This window comes from Eleutherodactylus coqui, chromosome 4 (assembly GCF_035609145.1).
Source record: "Eleutherodactylus coqui strain aEleCoq1 chromosome 4, aEleCoq1.hap1, whole genome shotgun sequence".
Taxonomy (NCBI): Eukaryota; Metazoa; Chordata; class Amphibia; order Anura; family Eleutherodactylidae; genus Eleutherodactylus; species Eleutherodactylus coqui.
The window spans coordinates 33,957,721-33,975,779 of NC_089840.1; the positions used below are offsets into that span (position 1 = coordinate 33,957,721).

Here is an 18,059-nt window from a genome sequence, read left to right on the forward strand (position 1 = left end):
AGCAGTATAGCAATTACTATGATGACAGATACATTAATAATGGAAGGCTTGCAGTATGCATATTTGGAATTTCAGCCGCAGTTCAGTAGCAGGGAGCGATTCCAGCAGCACGGCCGTAGGAGGGTCGGCAACCAAGCCCAAGCCTAAACCCAAACCCTAACCCCAAACCCTAAACCTAACCCTAACCCTAAACCTAACGCTAAACCCATACCCCCCCCCACCCCCCCCGATTCGTGAAGTAGCACTCCTGCACATCTCCAAAGGGGGGGATATCCCTAACAACCAATCAGGTCGCTGGAATCGCTCCCTGATACTGAACTGCGGCTGAAATACCAAATCTGCTTGCAGCCTGATTCAGTAAGTTTCACTTTCATTTCTCGTGCAATGACTGCAGTCAGGAAGCTAGATAACAGCAGCTGGTTCCCTGCTGAGCGGCAGACGGCGGAGGACAGCGAGGCTTCACACCGGTGAGTGTCTGCAGCTGCCCTGATGGTAGGTAGGTAGATAGATAGATAGATGATAGATAGATAGATAGATAGATAGATAGATAGATAGATAGATAGATAGATAGATAGATATGAGATAGATAGATAGATATGAGATAGATAGATAGATAGATAGATAGATAGATAGATAGATATGAGATAGATAGATAGATAGATAGATAGATAGATAGATATGAGATAGATAGATAGATATGAGATAGATAGATAGATAGATAGATAGATAGATAGATAGGAGATAGATAGATAGATAGATATGAGATAGATAGATAGATAGATAGATAGATAGATAGATAGATAGATAGATAGATAGATAGATAGATAGATAAGGTGTTGGGAGGGCGCTTCAGCTGGGATCCAATGCACAGGAAGTAGATGGTATGTAAACTTGGTATAACTTACCCGGTGACCAGTGAGGTCTGTGAAAACCCCACTATCACCTCCACATCCAAGTAGGCCTATAATATATATATATATATATATATATATATATATATATATATATATATATACTCCTGTATATATGTACCGAATAAAGATTCGTTCCGCCAATCCAGGGGGGCTGGGTCCGGAGAGCTGCTGATCTGGTGGGTCCTACTTGCAGATAGGACCCACTGTAAGTAAGATGCATAAAAGGTTGCACATAAGTGCAAAAAAATGAATCAGCGCTGCTTACAGGGGACTGTAATGGCCAAAAGAATCCACCAGGTGGATTCTTTTGGCCATTACAGTCCCCTGTAAGCAGCGCTGATTCATTTTTTTGCACTTATGTGCAACCTTTTATGCATCTTAGATAGATAGATATGAGATAGATAGATAGATAGATAGATAGATATGAGATAGATAGATAGATAGATAGATAGATAGATAGATAGATAGATAGATAGATATGAGATAGATAGATAGACAGACAGACAGGAGATAGATAGATAATAGATAGATAGGAGATAGATAGATAGGAGATAGATAGATAGATAGATAGATAGATAATAGATAGATAGGAGATAGATAGATAGATAGATAGATAGATAGATAGATAGATAGATAGATAGATAGATAGATAATAGACATACAGAAATACAGATTGGATAGATAGATAGATAGATAGATAGATAGATAGATAGATAGATAGATAGATAATAGATAGATAGGAGATAGATAGACAGACAGACAGGAGATAGATAGACAGACAGACAGGAGATAGATAGATAGATAATAGATAGGAGATAGATAGATAGGAGATAGACAGACAGGAGATAGCTAGATAATAGATAGATAGGAGATAGCTGGATAGATAGATATGAGATAGATAGATAGATAGATAGATAGATAGATAGATAGATAGGAGATAGACAGACAGACAGGAGATAGCTAGATAATAGATAGATAGGAGATAGATAGATAGATATGAGATAGATAGATAGATATGAGATAGATAGATATGAGATAGGCCGCCTGCACACGGGCGGAAATCCCGCCGCGGGATTTCCCGCGGGATTTCCGCCACTGAAAGTTTGCATAGGAGTGCATTATAATACGCACTCCTATGCAGACGGCCGCGGTTTGGCCGCGCGAAATCTCGCACGGCAAACAAACCGCGGCATGTCCTATTTTTGTGCAGGGCACGCACTCACCCGGCCGCCGGCTCCGGTCTGCGCATGCGCCGGCAGCCGGCACATGAAAGAGCCGGGGCCGCCAGGCGCGGGTGAGTACGCGCTCGTCCCTGCAGGCTCTCGGGTCGGGTCCCGCGGCGAGAATTCTCGCTGCCGGATCCGACACGCTCGTGTGCAGGCGGCCATGGATAGATAGATAGATAGATAGATAGATAGATATGGGATAGATAGATAGATAGATAGGAGATAGATAGATAGGAGATATAGATAGATTGATATGAGATAGATAGATAGATAGATATGAGATAGCTGGATAGATAGGAGATAGATATATATATATATAGATAGATATGGGAGATAGATAGATAGATAGAGGTGAGATAGGTAGATAGATAGATATGAGATAGCTGGATAGATAGATATGAGATATAGATAGATAGATAGATAGATAGATATGAGATATAGATAGATAGATATGGGATATAGATAGATAGATAGATAGAAGATAGATAGATAGGAGATAGATATGAGATAGATAGATATGGTACATAGAATGATTGATGATAAATAGATAGAATGATTGAAGTTAGAGAAAAATTGTAATATTATGAAATAGAATATGAAAAAACGAGAAAAGGAAAAATGTGTAAATTATGACTGTGACCTCAACATAGATCATGTGGCCAAAGACCACAGTGTAACCCTATGACATCACAGGGCAATACAAGTCAAGTTTTCACATTGAAGTTTGCAAGTCGCCACAACCATATCCCACCAGTTTGGATTTCTTGTGACTGACATGTTGCAGATACAAACCACAACACCGCTCAGTATTTGCATCATGATTGATGTCCGGATTACACGGCAAACTTTTGCCTCAAGACTTGTGTCATATGCAAACTGACCGTGCAGCCATAGCTGTAGGCTTGTTTCACACGGGCTACAAAATCATCGCTACAAAACACATGTATGTGAGGCTTTATTTACACGAGCGTATATCAGCCACCATTTTCAAGGCCGGCCGATATACGCTACCATGTGATGCATTGGGTTCCAATGCATCAGATCACATAGGCGTATTCCTGCAGCGTAAAAGCGCCGGCCAGAATAGTGCATCGGAGTACATTTCGGCCGGGCGCTTCTACACCAACCAGGAGAGATAGCCCTGGAACTATCTTTCCTGGCTGGAATCTGTCGGCCGCTGCATAGACTCTTATGGGAGCCTATGACAGCTGCCGGAGAAGGGAGGTGGGAGGGAGTTTAGCAGCATGACTTCTAAACTCCCTCCCCCTTCTCTGCTCCTCTCTGCCCCTTGCCAGCTGTTTGCAATGGGAGTGGGTGGGAGCTAGTTGCTAAGCTCCCGCCCGTCCCACCCACTGCCATTGCTGGCTGCCAGCAAGGGGCGGAGAGGGGGTGGAAGCTTAGCACACTAGCTTCTGCCCCGTGTCCTCCCCTTGCTGAGAGCTGGTGGGGGAGACAGTTTAGCAGAGCTAAACTGTTTGCCCCCACACGTCGGCATTGCATGCACTAGGCCTAGTCCGTCTGAACCTTAGATTTGTGTGCCCATTCAAGCGGGCAGCCAATCACAGCGCAGCTTTCATTTTACCTCAGCAGTATAACAAACAGCAACCAATCACAGTGCAGCATTTATTTTACTTTAGCAGTATAACAAATGGCAACCAATCACAGCGCAGCTTTTATTTTACCTCAGCAGTATAACAAACGGCAACCAATCACAGCGCAGCTTTTATTTTACCTCAGCAGTATAACAAACGGCAACCAATCACAGTGCAGCTTTTATTTTACCTCAGCAGTATAACAAACAGCAACCAATCACAGCGCAGCTTTTATTTTACCTCAGCAATTTCAGCCATCCTCAGCTTTTAAAGCCACATTAAAGGGGTTGTCTACGTTGTAAGAGCTCTGCATAACCCCTTCCCCATGCAAATAACAAATGCTGACATGCTCACCTCTCTCTACTCCCGCTGTGTCCTGTGATGGCACTCAGTTCTTTAATCGGATCCCTATTGGCAGCTGCAGTCCCGCCCAGTTTACGGGTCGGCACAGAGAGCAGAGAGGGGGACCGTGCGCCATTGTGGAACACAACGGGAGCAGGAGAGGTGAGTATACCGCCATTTGTTATTCTATTGCCTAGGGAAGAGGTTGTCCAGAGTTCTTACAACTTGAACGATACATTCAGACCACAACCAAACCCCTAAATTAATTTAAACTCCAGATCAGACCCAAAAATGAATTAATATCCCTGACTGGAACCCAAAATGAATTTAGATCACAGATGAGAGGCCAAACTAAACACAGACTCATACAGTAATGCAGAGCACAAATTATTTCAGACCCTGGTGTAGTGGCCCGGTGGGTCCTCCAGAATAGCCACACTAACATTGGTCCTGTCACGCCTGTCTATGCGCTTCCCATAGGCATAGAAGGTGCCGTGCATCAGAGCAACCCTGTTTCTCCCCTTTCTAAGCTGAGAGCTTAGCGCTGGGAATAGCTGGTTGCCTATTGGCTATATGTCACACCTCCGCTGATTGGTGAGAGAGTCCAGAGCGGGAAAACACTAACACGAGTCCCTATGCAGAAGGGGTGGAGACAGGAGAAAGTGCGGGAAGAGAGAGAGGAAGTGAAGGAGGGATCAGAGCAGTCTGAGGAGAGTCTGCAGCAAGTCATGATCGGAGGAGGTGTATTAGCAGTACAGCTGTCTATGCAGTGTTATAGCAAGCCAGCAAGGGTAGCGAGGTCCCTTTCCAATCCAATCAGCTAACCAACACTGAGGAGAAATTATTACTGAGAAACCTATAGGAAAGTTGAGAGAGAGAGAAAAAGTTTTGAAGAAAAGTGTTGGTAAAGTGCAAATCTACTGTTTTCAACATGTTAAGTTACTGCATCTTTTCCGGCTCTGCTACATCCTTAAGGCTGCAAAGTTCAAAGTGTATTTCAATTGATATCTCAAAAGCTTAAGTAAAGCTGCGTGCTCCAAGTTTACTAATACGAGCTACTGGACTCGCCTCAAGTTATTTCGCCATCACTGCACTTGGGAGTTCAGGTTGGAGTACTGGCGTCACCCGTGACAAAAACAACTGTTTATTTTAAATGTATCCTTATATGCTATTTGTGCCACAGTGCGACAGCTGAGCAGAGCACCGTTACCGCCACTGTCGGGAGGGATTACAGAGCCACCCGTGGCAACCATCTTATCATCCCATGGTCTCCCCCACTTTGGAGCGCTCAGCTCAGCCATTGCACTGGGACAAACGCCAAAATAAATTCAAACCTCTAAATAGATGCCAAAATAACTACAGGTCCCAGAGCAGACCTGTAAACTATGTCTGGAATAAACCCCTACATACATCCAAACCCCAAAATTAATCAGGACTGAAAATCAGAGCTGTAAATAAATTGAGTCCTGACAAGACCCCTAAAAAAATTCAGACCCCAGGCCAGAGATGTAGCCCTTGCGGCTCAGATATAAAGTGTACATCTCGTAGCTAATAACTCTATCCTGATGAGTCAGTCGTAGGGATATCTGACTGAGGAAACGTGTTGATAGAGGAGATAGAGACAGATAGTTCTCTCACAGTCAGCAATGGCAATCCTGAATATCGGCTGACTTTTAGAGAGAATAGGGGGGTTAGATGGAGGTTACATTTGACTATTGAGGAGTCTTATTTAGATATAGGGTCCGGAGGGGCTTAGTACTGCATTAAGCTACTATAAGAGCGAGAGCAAAGTTAGGTGGGGGACAGGTGGTGTACATTAATCACCTGCTTCATATATCTACCCACACATTGTTCTCTGGCTGGCAGCATTTATAGTGAATTGCTGCAACACCTTTGGCATATTGCATTAGGTAAAATCCGGGTGCTGTAGCTTAACGCAGCGGTATTGGTGGGACCTCTATTGTAGGTTATACATCAGCGGTGGTCTATAGCTGCAGTAGTTAGCCTCTGATAGTTTGCCATTATTCATTGATCCATCTGATGATATTAACATCATTATATTAAACATCATCTATGAGGGATCAATGGAGAGTGTTGGGGCATAATTATGCTGTGCGGTCTGAGTGATATGGCCACAATTCACACAGAGACCCAGTTGAATCACACAATATAAACCTATCAGTAATAAAGGGTCACTTTGTGAGATCATTCCATCCCTCCCTCTGAGATCATCCCATCCCTCCCTCTCATATCTAGTTAACATCCTATGAGGTAGTAGGAATGAATCAATAACTGCCCTGGGGCTGACAGCTGAGGCAATGTAATCAACGCTTCCCGGGCAGAATACAGCATGCGGTCCGTCTTCCGTCTTATCAGCTGTTCTGCCGAACAATGGATTTCATGCCGAACTGAAAATCATTGTTAGGCAGAAAAGTTAATGATGGGCACATTTGAACCCAACGATTATTAATCAAAATATGGCTTTTGAGTGAATTTTGAGCGATAATCGTTGTGTGTAAAGGGGCCTTTACATCATATGTAATGTCATGTTATAGAGACAAGTATATGAAATGTATGCAGCTAGCAGATGGGCTCCCTCTAGTGGCGGCAATTAAATGAGAATAATAACTAGGTCTGTGCATAAGAATTAGGGCTCTGCATCAGAAAAACAGCGACCTACGGCAAGCATTAAATTTCTTTGCAGTGCCCCCGCATGGTAAATGTTGCATTACATTGTTTCCCTTGAGACCAATGTAATGTGTGGTTATACCAATTCCTCCAGAGCAAAAAATCCAGGTGGCATAATTTACTTATAATGTTTAGATTGTGGGTATACAGGATACATGGAACAGGTAAAATTGCACTTGCATTGCCCTATGTTGGAAATTCTTACTCAAATACTGCCCCTGTGTCCCTATGACCATGCAACGTTATCATAGGTACTCCAGACCAATGTTGAATTTGGACTCCTTGGGGTCATCAGAAGAAAGAAATCCGAGGGCCACCTTCCATCTTACTTGAACACATCCTCTTATAATAATAATCTTTTTTTCTATAGCGCCAACATATTCCGCACAAGACAGGGGAAATAAAACAAGACCACGGTTACATGAAGTAAGCAGTTGATGGAAACAGTAGGGATAAGGGGGCTTGCTCCAACGAGCTTACATACTACAGATAATGGGGTGATACAGAAGGTATGGCGGCTGGAGATGTGCACGGTATGGTGAGGTGGAGAGTGAGGGATGCTACACACATACACAATGGTCAGGCCGTATAGTGACAGAGTCGGTATGACTGCAGGTGCCAGTTGATTACGGCTAGCAGGAACTGCAGTCAGTAAGACAGGGAGCATGTTATCAGTCAGAGTACCGAGGGTGTGGTTTAGCGTATATGGTATGCCTCCACGAAGAGGTGTGTTTTTAGAGCACACCTGAAGTTTAGTGTGTCAGGGATTGCCTGGATATTTTTTGGTAGCGCGTTTCAGAAGACAGGTGCTGCTCTGGAGAAGTCTTGGAGGTGGGAATGGAAGGGGCACTTAGTCTGATTTCGTTAGGAGAGCGGAGGGCGCAGGCTGGGTGGTGAATTGAGATGAGGAAAGCAATGTAGGGCGGTGCTATGGAGTGCTTTGTGGATGAGGGATGAGGGTAGTGAGTTTAAATTACTTTCTGTGTTTGACGGGCAGCCAGTGCAGTGACTGGCACAGGGCAGAGGTGTCCGAGTAGCAGCTGGACAGGAAGATGGGCTTGACTGCCGCATTTAGGATAGGGGGGTAGAGTCTGGAGCAGGGGAAGCCTATTAGCAGTTAGTTGCAATAATCGAGCCGACAGTGGATGAGGGTAATAGTGAGCATTTTTAGCGTGTCCATGGTGAGAAAAGGGCGTATTCTTGTGATGTTCTTGAGGTGCAGTTGACATGCTAGGGCAAAAGATTGAATGTAGGGGGTGATGGAGAGATCGGAGTCGAATATGACCCCAAGGCAGTGGGTGTGCTGTCTGGGAGTTATGGTGGTGCCACACACTGAGATGGAGATGCCAGGATGAGGTCGGTTAGTAGAGGACGGAAACAGGAGAAGGTCAGTTTTTGAGTGGTTCAGTTTTAGGTAGAGAAACAGCAGACAGTCGGTGGCATTCTGGAGGAATGTTGCTGTGATGTCACAGGAGGAGGTGTATAGCTGGGTATCATCAGCATAGAGATGGTACTGAAAGCCAAATCTCCTGATGGTCTGTCCAATGGGGACTGTGTAGATGGAGAAGAAGAGGGGGCCGGGGACCGAGCCCTGACGGGGCCCCAACAGCGAGGGGAGGAGAAGGGGAAATAGAGCCAGCAAAGGAGACTCTGAAGGAGCGGTCAAATAGGAAGGAGGAGAACCAGGAGAGGGCAGTGTCCTTTAGGCCGATGGAGCAAAGCATACTGAGGAGGAGTTTGTGGTCAACAGTGTCAAATGCTGCAGATAGGTCGAGGAGGATCAGTAGGGAGTATTCACCCCTCGATTTGGCCGTCAGGAGGTCATTTGACACTTTAGTCAGGGCGGTTTCTGTTGAGTGTAGGGGGTGGAAACTGGACTGTAGAGGGTCAAGAAGAGAGATTTCTGAGAGACAGCTTATAAGGTGGGAGTAAACCAGGCGTTCTAGTAGTTTGGAGATGAAGGGAAGGTTGGAGATGGGTAGATAGTTGACAGCATCGGTCAGTTTCTTTAGCAGCGGTGATATGATAGCTTGTTTGAGTGAGGAGGATAAATTGCCAGAGGTCAGAGGAAGATTAAATATAGTGGTGAGGTGGGAGATGACCGCCAGGGAGAGGGACCAGAGGAGGTGTGAGGGGAGAGGGTGGCTTGCGCCGGTGGTGGGGCAAGCAGAGGAAAGCAGTCTGGAGACTTCTTCTTCTGTTGTTGGTCTAAGTACGGAGAGTGAACAGGAGCTAGATGCAGTACTGATGAGACTAGACTCATGGCTAGTGTGGGATTGGAAGGTTATTTCCTACCAGATGTTATCAATTTTCTTTTTGAAGTAAGCAGACAGCTCTTCAGCACTGAAATCTGTCATGGGGGGGGGGGGGAGCTGCAGTTTTGGGCTGAGAAAGGAGTACAAAGTATCAAAGAGTTTTTTAGGGTTATGGGATAGTGAGGAGACAAGAGAGGTGAAGTAGACTTGTTTGGTGGAGGGCAAGGTTGTATCTTCTGAGCATGAATTTAAAGCCGAGAAAGTCTTCAGACTTTTGAGACTTCCTCCACAGCTGTTCTGCACACCTAAAGCACAGTCGGATAAATTGCGTTTGAGGCGTGAGCAAGGGTTGTCGCGGTCTACATCGGATGGCTTGGATTACGGGACTCGCTGCTTCATCCAGGGCATGCTTGAGAGTGGTGTTGTAATGTGTGGCAGCCAGGTTGGGGCAGGAGAGGAGAGAGATAAGGGACAGAGAAGACTGTAAAGACTCAGCCTGAATGTTCCCATATGTAGGGTAGATAGGGGGGTCTGGAGAGATGCTAGGGAGCTTGACGGAGAAAGAGAGGAGTTTATGATCTGAGAGCGGGAGAGTTAGTGAAGTTAGAAGCAGAGCAGAGATGGAAGAAGACCAGATCCAGGGTATTGCCATCCCTGTGAGTGGGTGAGGCTGTGAGTTGTGAGAGACCGAAGGAGGAGGTGAGCGATAGAAGCTGAGAGACAGATGGGGTCGTTAGTATGGATGTTGAAGTCTCCTAGGATGAGGGCTGGGATTTCGCAGGAAGTGGGTAAGCCACATGGCAAAGTAGTCCGGAAACAGGTGAGGAGCACCTGGGTGGCAGTAGATAACTGCTACTCGTATGGACAGCGGCCGGAAAAGCCGTAGGGCATGTACCTCGAATGATGGGAAAGTGAGTGACGGTACCGGGGGGATGACCTGGAAGGTGCATTGTGGGCAGTGAAGAGCACCTACTACTCCTCTTCGCCTATCTTCCGGTCTTGAAGTATGGGAGAACTGCAGGCCATTGTAAGACAGTGCAGCAGGGCAGGCCGTGTCAGACTGCTGTATCCACGTTTCTGTTAGAGCTTATAATTAACTTATAAAATTATTGTACTCTACTTGTTGTTATCACACAGGACATATTGCCAGTAGGGTATACCAGGATATTTGCAGATCATCCCATAAGAAATAAACGCTAGAGGCAAGCGATTGCTCCAAAGCCGCCTCTAAATAAAGAGGTCATAGACCATCACTCAACCAGCAGTAGCTTCAATACCATCTCCAGGCCGAAACCGAAGCATTCCAGTCCAAGTATCTGCTATTTGATTGACGATGTCACTACCGAGTGAAGGGACAAGAGCTGAGGAGCTGACAGTGAATGACCTTGACGACACAACAGTAAGTACATTTTTGCCTTCAATATTATATATATTTTTATTGGGGCGAATTAACACATCGTCGCAGCTCAAATTTTAAACATTATGGTGGTTGACCAAAATTATATGTACATGCCTCCCAAGTGTCTCCAATTCAGCAAGATTGTCCTAAAGTTGTATCACCCATTCCACCAAGGTTACGAAAAACTACAGTAATTAAAGGGGTTGTGCCACAAAACAAAGTTATGCCCTATTCACAGCATAGGGGATAGATAGGTGATCTGATCGGTGGTGGTCCAACCACTGGGACCCCCATTGATCCTGTGAACTGGAGTCCCAAAGGTCCCCTATATACTGCCGCTCTATTCATTGGAATAGGACTACTGAATATAGCCAAGGTCAAGTTCTTGGCTATTTCCACCAGCCGCATTGAAATAAAAGGAGTGGTAGTGCACATGCTTGATTGCTTCTCCATTAATTCAGGGACCTTTAAGACTTTTGTTCTCAGGATCAATGGATGTTCCCTTTAACTCCCTTTGAGAAGACTGCTTCCAACAGGTGGCAATATCACTCAGTAACAAGTGGGAGGAACTAGCAGGGCATATACTGGGTTTGGAGCACAAACGAGCCATTCTGCCTTTTAATTCAGGGTCCTTAGGATAGGTCATCAATAGGTAATTGGTGGGTGTTCGCCATTCGGGACCCCTGGCAATCAGCTGTTACCAGACGTTGTTAGTGTGGACGGAGTCGGAGGCTGACAGCTCTGTACATGTTTCACTTGCCTGGGTTGGTATTTTAGGCACAGCTGCCATTGAATCCAGTTCCATTTATTTTTCATTAAAGGAACAACCAGACAACGTTCTAGGACAGCAATATGAATACAAGATCCGTCCGTGCATTGACCTTATTGACTCCCTGAGGTCACTTGGGGTTGAGAAGGATCTGGCATTACCTGTGATCGCAGTCATTGGGGATCACAGTTCTGGCAAACGTTCTGTTCTGGAGGCTCTATCCGGAGTCAATCTTCCAAGAGGCAGCGGTGAGAATCAAGTCAAACTATTTCAAGTTGTTGCGGTTTGGGTATAACTATTAGAGATGAGCGAGCGTACTCGGAAAAGCACTACTCGCTCGAGTAATTTGCTTTATCCGAGTATCGCTGTGCTCGTCCCTGAAGATTCGGGTGCCGCTGCGGCTGACAGGTGAGTCGCAGCGGGGAGCAGGGGAGAGCAGGCGGGAGAGAGGGAGAGAAAGATCTCCCCTCCGTTCCTCCCCGCTCTCCCCTGCAGCTCCCCGCTCCGTGCTGGCACCCGAATCTTCAGGGACGAGCACAGCGATACTCGGATAAAGCAAATTACTCGAGCGAGTAGTGCTTTTCCGAGTACGCTCGCTCATCTCTAATAACTATATATCTATACAAGGATAACAGTAATGCATAAAGTGGATGCAGAGGTGGCAGTTGCACCCCTGCTCCCTGGAGTCACATAAGAAGGCACCTGTATCATAAATGGCACATAGTAGGGAAGGAGGGGATGAGTTGTGTTGCAGATTTTGCATTGGGCCCAGAAACATGAAGCTGCACCTTTAGCTACAGGACTCAGTTTGGGCTATGTGCATGAGAAATTGGGAATACATGGTCACACATAGTGAATATAAAATATACATGCAGTCCAAAAGACAGATCTAGCACTATATCTCAATGCTGATGTCCTATAAAATACAATAGTGTACTTGAAAAGGAAGGTTATGGATTTGTCGCAGGGAGGTGGTGCTTCTGGCACATCCAAAAACCTTCGGATTGTGTCACCCCCAGGCATATTGTAGTGTTTAATCCAGCCGAACTGAAGAAGGGGCTCAACCCCGAAATGCGTATCCACTTGCTGGTTATCTACATTGTTAAATAAAACAAAAGTGCTTTCACTATCGCATCTTGGATCTTTAGCTTTCAACTAGCTTAGAGTGTTGCGCCTTTACCACCAGTATTTGACCACATTGTCTTTCACTGTACTCACGCCCACCTTGGTGGAGCGTTGTCTGGTTGGCAGCACCTCCATCATTCGAAACACATTTTACTCCAGAATCATTTCACCACTTTTACTGGGTCTTGCTCCACTCTCCTTTTTTGTCTTTGTTACTCCCCATACATGGAGGCTGAATTAACCTCTTGTGGGTAGCCCCTTACAGATGAGCTACACGATGGTATGGTATACGAGCCCCTGGGGGACCCAGAATATGGATTTCAATCTAGTGTTGTGGCCCCTATAAGAGAGAGTAAATCCCAACTGCAAGGCTGAAGAGTAGCATTTCAGAAGCAGAAATATGCTTACCACATCTCTCTAAGTCCTGTGGGACCGCTGCTAAGGAAGCGTAAGTTCTGGTAGTACGGCCCATGCGAAAGCATATTGGAGGTGGCCTCCTTCTGCTAGGATATAATGAGGTCCACTGAAGTGAATGGACTGGCACAAATATGCAGAAAACCTGCATATTCACTCCTTATATGCGCACCATTTCAATGAGTGTCTGTGTGTTCTTCTTTGTGTGTGCAAATACACAGTGTATTTGCATACAGAAGAACACAGTATTGTGCCCAAAAAGTGCGACATAGGCGATTTTTGGTCGCACAAATACGCAGTGTATTTGCATGACTGAAATGCATTTACGCCAGTGTGAATGATTCTAATAGTGGCCACAGTAGTAATAGTGGCCCTAGTGATAATAGTGATCCTCACAGAGGCTCCAGTAGTAATAGTGACTCCCTTAGTGGCCGCAGGGTAACAGTAAGGTTGGTTTCACATCTGCGCTCAGGGGTCAACTGTTCGGAGAGCAGGAAAAGGGAATCCCACGGCCAAACAGTTCAATATCTAGAGGACCCGAAGAGCGTCGGACAGACCCAATTGACTATAATGAGGTCCGTCCACCTTTCGCCCAGCTGCCCGGATTTTGAATGGAAGAAAAAGCCCTGCATGCAGCGCTTTTTCTTCCAGGATTTTGAGCCGGATCTGTGATGGAAACTCTGGCTGGAAGTTCCAACGCAGATGTGAAACTGGCCTGATCCCAATAGTGGCCCCAGTAGTAATAGTGACCCTTGTAGTAGTCCCAATAGTAATAGTGATCCCCCGTAGTAGTCCCAGTAGTATTAGCAACCCCACTATTGGTCTCTGGCCAGGCAGCACCCCTACAGGCTTTCCACTCAAGCAACTTGCAGCTCTGGTCCGGTAGTCGCTGTTGAGTCTGTGACCTCACACTTCGGCGTCTGTGCTGTGTATAGGACGGCGCACGTAGACACTGGGCTTGAGAGGTCAGTGATTACGGACTGTGTTCCTGTCACCAGACCAGAGCTGCATGCGAGGTGAGTAGAATTCCTCATAGGTTTGATGCAGGCCACATAAAATGAGGCGGCGGGCCGTATACAGCCCTCAGGCCTTGTGTTTGGCATGTGTGTTATGCAATATTTTTAACTTATAATGGTCGTCCTGGAACCTTATAATATTATGTGTTGAGGAACTTCTGTATAATATATGTAGTGACTAATTTTTAGTTCATATCATTATTTCTGATCTCTCATATAGATATTGTGACGAGATGCCCTCTGGTACTCAAGCTGAAAAAATCTAAAAAGGATTTGCCATGGAAAGGCAAAATAAGCTACCAAGACCAAGACGTGGAACTACAAAATCCAGGGGAAGTGGAGAAGGAAATTCGGAAAGGTAACCAGTCTAGTGGCAGCAGCCGGCCATGAAATGTGCCGTTAAACCTCTCCAAAAGCCACGACTTTGTGAAGACCACACTCTTATCCAGACCAGCTTTTCTATGATAATTTCAGTTCCACCATATATTTTGCACACTGCTCATCTCCGTTGGCTAGACCACCACCTATAAGACCACTTTTCTGTGCCATATCGAGTAGCTGTCTCTAAGAGGTTTCACTATATGTTTATCTGGTAGACTTTAACCCCAGATGCAGTTAAAAAAGGTGCAAGGTGGCATTCGAAACCAGATTCTTGAGTCTTAGGGTGCTCAAAGACCCCTCATATGAATCCTGATAGATGGAAGGCCTGTTACAGATTTTCCATCAGGGCCAATGCCTCTCATGGAACATATTGCCTGTGTTATGTTGGGTAGTAACTCCTATGGGTGATGTGATGGTTACCATTATTTGTTGTTACTCTACATTCAGCAGTATCTGGGCTGGCCTTAGGGGTGTGTGACCACCATGCAATTGTACAGGGTGCATCACTCTCTCATTGTGAAAGGGCACCACAGTACCATCTAGTCTATACATAATTCCTTCAGCTACTTCTCATTGCTCAAACTTCAAGTGGTATTCCAAGGTCTGTAGAGCAGAGTACCTCTTTAACCCCTTAATGACACTGCCTATTTTGGCGTTGAGGACCAAGCGATTTTTGGTATTTTTCCATCTCCATTTTTCAAAAGCCATAACTTTTTTATTTTTCCGTGGACGCGGCCGTATAAGGGCTTGTTTTTTGCGTGGCGAGCTGTAGTTTTTATCGGTGCCACTTTTGGGTACATAGACTATATCATGAAACGTTTATAATTTTTTTATGATAACAGGGAGCGAAAAAGCATCAATTCTGACATAGATTTTTTTTTTTTTTTTTACAGCGTTAATCATGCAGCATAAATGACACACTAAATTTTTTATGCGGGTTGGTACGGTTACAACGATAACAAAATTCTTATATTTTTTTAAGGTTTTTACACTTTTTTGCAATAAAAATCTTTTTTTTTGGAAATCTTTTTTTTTTTTCTCTATAGCTGCATTCAAAGTCCTGTAACTTTTTTATTTTTCTATATATGGAGCTCTATAAGGGGTTATTTTTTGCGAGACGAGCTGTAGTTTTTATTGGTACCATTTTGGGGAATGTACGGCTTTTTTGATTACTTTTACTGCATTTTTTGTGAGGCAAAATCCTAAAAATTAGCATTTTGCCTCTGTTTTTTAGCGTTTTTTTTACGCTTTTTGCCGTACAAAATAAAAAGTGTGTTCAACTTTTTGTACACGTCGTTACGGACGTGTCAATACCCAATATGTGGGGTTTTAATTTTTTTTTACCTTTTTTTATGCTAATATTAGAAAAAGCATAAAAAAGGGGGTTTTTTAACATTTTTTTTTTTTACATTTTTCTTTTCTTTTTTTTACATAATTTGAGTCCTTCTGAGGGACTTGCAGCGCTGTGCCCATGATCGCTGTCATAAGGCATGGCAGAGCTACTGCTCTGCCATGCCTTATCGCTTATACAGCGAGCATAGGCATAGGCAATACAGGACGCCAGTGTCTGGCGTCCTGTTGCCATGGTGACAGGCCGGGCTCTCGCGATGACATCGCGAGAGCCGGCCGGAGACACAGAGGGCGCTCCCTCTGTGAACTCTTTCCCTGCCGCGATCTACTTAGATCGCGGCAGGGAAGGGGTTAACAGCGGGGGGCGCATCTCCGATGCCACCCGCTGTTGCAGCGGGACGCCGGCTGTGACTGACAGCCGGCTCCCGCTGCGGGATAGCGCGGGATCATATGTGATCTTGCGCTATCCCCAGGACGTACCGGTACGTCCTGGAGTGGGAAGGGGTTAAGGTATACAGATTGGGACAACGGAGGACTCTTGTCATCCCGTGTGCATTAGAATGTGATTGGCACGAGCATCCTTTAGGTTCTAAATAGGAAAAGTAAACGGGTCACAACTTGATTATTTAATGCTAAGTACAATAGTAAGTGCACCCCTATGTATGTAACTCTCCGTTGTTGTACGAGTGTGAAATTTGGCGAGAGCATCCTTTAAGTCCTAAATAGGAAAAGTAAAGGGGTCGCAACTTGATTATACAATTATAAGTGGGAAAGTAAGTGCACCCCTATGTTATGTAACTTCCCGGTTTCGTACAAGCGTTAAATTTGACACGACCATTCTTTAACTCCTACATAGGAAAAGTAAAGGGGTCACAACTTGATTATTCAATGCTAAGTGCAAAAGTAAATAAACCTCTATGCAATGTACCTAATCCGATTCTCTAACTTCCCGATGTCGTACAAACTTGAAATTTGGCATGGCCATTCTTTAGGTCCTAAATAGAAAACATAAAGGGGGCGCAACTTGATTATTTCATGCTAAATGCAATAGTAAGTGACCCCACTATGTTATGCAACTTCCCAGGATCGTACAAGTGTGAAATCTGGCACGACCATTCTTTAGGTCCTAAATAGGAAAAGTAATGGGGTCACAACTCGATTATTCAATGCTAAGTGCAAAAATAGGTGACTCCACCTATGTAATGTACCTAATCTAATTTTCTAACTTCCTGGTGTCCTAGAAACTTGAAATTTGGTGCAACAATTGTTTTGGTCCTAAATAGGAAAAGTAAAGGGCACGAAACTTGATTATTCAATTCTAAGTGCAAAGGTAAGTGACCCACCCTGTGTTATGTAACTTCCCGGTGTCATACAAACGGACATTTGGCACGGACATTTTTTAGGTGTATATACATGTATATACTGAGAACAATCTAACTGACCTCTATGTGCATATACTGAAAGGCTGTAATGTACATAAGGTACCGGCCATGGACTGCAGGGATGGACCATGCCTTTAAAGCTAAGAAGGTGCTGCGGCCTCCAGTCTGGGGGTAAATTTAAATAAAAAGGGGTATTACCTTTAAGGGTAAAAAGTGAGGAGAGTGGGAGGGGTGGCACATTCTGCAGAGGGACATCGGTACATGCAGCCTGAGGAGAATCTAACGCTTATCTATGTGCATACATATTTTATTGCTCGGTTCCTCTGAAGTAACCACGACTTCATAAAATTTTCCATGCGAACAACAGGAAAACACCTGTATCAAATTAACTCAGGTGAAGCCGGGTATATCAGCTAGTCATAGTATCTGATTAATGAAGAAAGCCTTTGCTTGCATGATGTCTAATTGTTCTTTCTTATCATGGCTGGGGGCAGCAATAGAAAATTACACACAAGGAGCCATGTTCCCTAAATGGCCTTCTACACAACCCAATGATTGGGCAAGAATCATCCTGGGAATGTTCTTTTACCCGATCATCAAGTCATGACAACTAATGAAGTTTTATGTGGGGCAACAATCAAATGGAATGAGCAATTATATGTCCTGTAAAAGAGTCTGAATTGGCTCGTGTGAAGGCCAAGCAGCCGAACGCTGATCTCGTTTATAGGCGCTCTATCTGGACTTTAAGGCCAGACCTGATCATCAATTTTTGATGTCTTACAAATAATATATACTCTTCTAGCCCAAGACTACATGGCTGGTGCGGGAAATGGAGTCAGTCAAGATCTCATCACCCTTGCAATAGAGTCTGCAAATGTCCCAGACCTGACACTGCTTGATCTTCCTGGAATAACGCGAGTTGCTTTACCCAACCAGCCGCGAGACATCGGAGGACAGGTGAGCAGAGTGTCCTAAATTCATAGTGCATAAAGAGAATTAAAGGGGTTGTCTCGCGGCAGCAAGTGGGGTTATACACTTCTGTATGGCCATATTAATGCACTTTGTAATATACATCGTGCATTAAATATGAGCCATACAGAAGTTATTCACTTACCTGCTCCGTTGCTAGCGTCCCCGTTGCCATGGTTCCGTCTAACTTCGGTGTCTTCTTGATTTTTTAGACGCGCTTGCGCAGATGCATCTTCT

At 44.7% G+C, this 18,059-nt stretch overlaps 1 protein-coding gene across 2 annotated transcripts in view; it reads left to right on the forward strand.

The window, feature by feature from the left end:
• The first annotated feature begins 390 nt into the window (after positions 1-390).
• LOC136625185 (interferon-induced GTP-binding protein Mx1-like) overlaps positions 391-18,059 on the forward strand; it is a 52,820-nt gene continuing 35,151 nt past the window's right edge. The window contains exons 1-5 of one of the 2 annotated variants that reach the window (XM_066599200.1): positions 391-467; positions 10,155-10,416; positions 11,238-11,433; positions 13,961-14,098; positions 17,656-17,810. In XM_066599200.1, the coding sequence (XP_066455297.1) occupies positions 10,351-10,416; positions 11,238-11,433; positions 13,961-14,098; positions 17,656-17,810 (555 nt within the window). In that variant the 5' untranslated portion in view covers positions 391-467; positions 10,155-10,350. The other variant, XM_066599201.1, reaches the window with a different exon arrangement.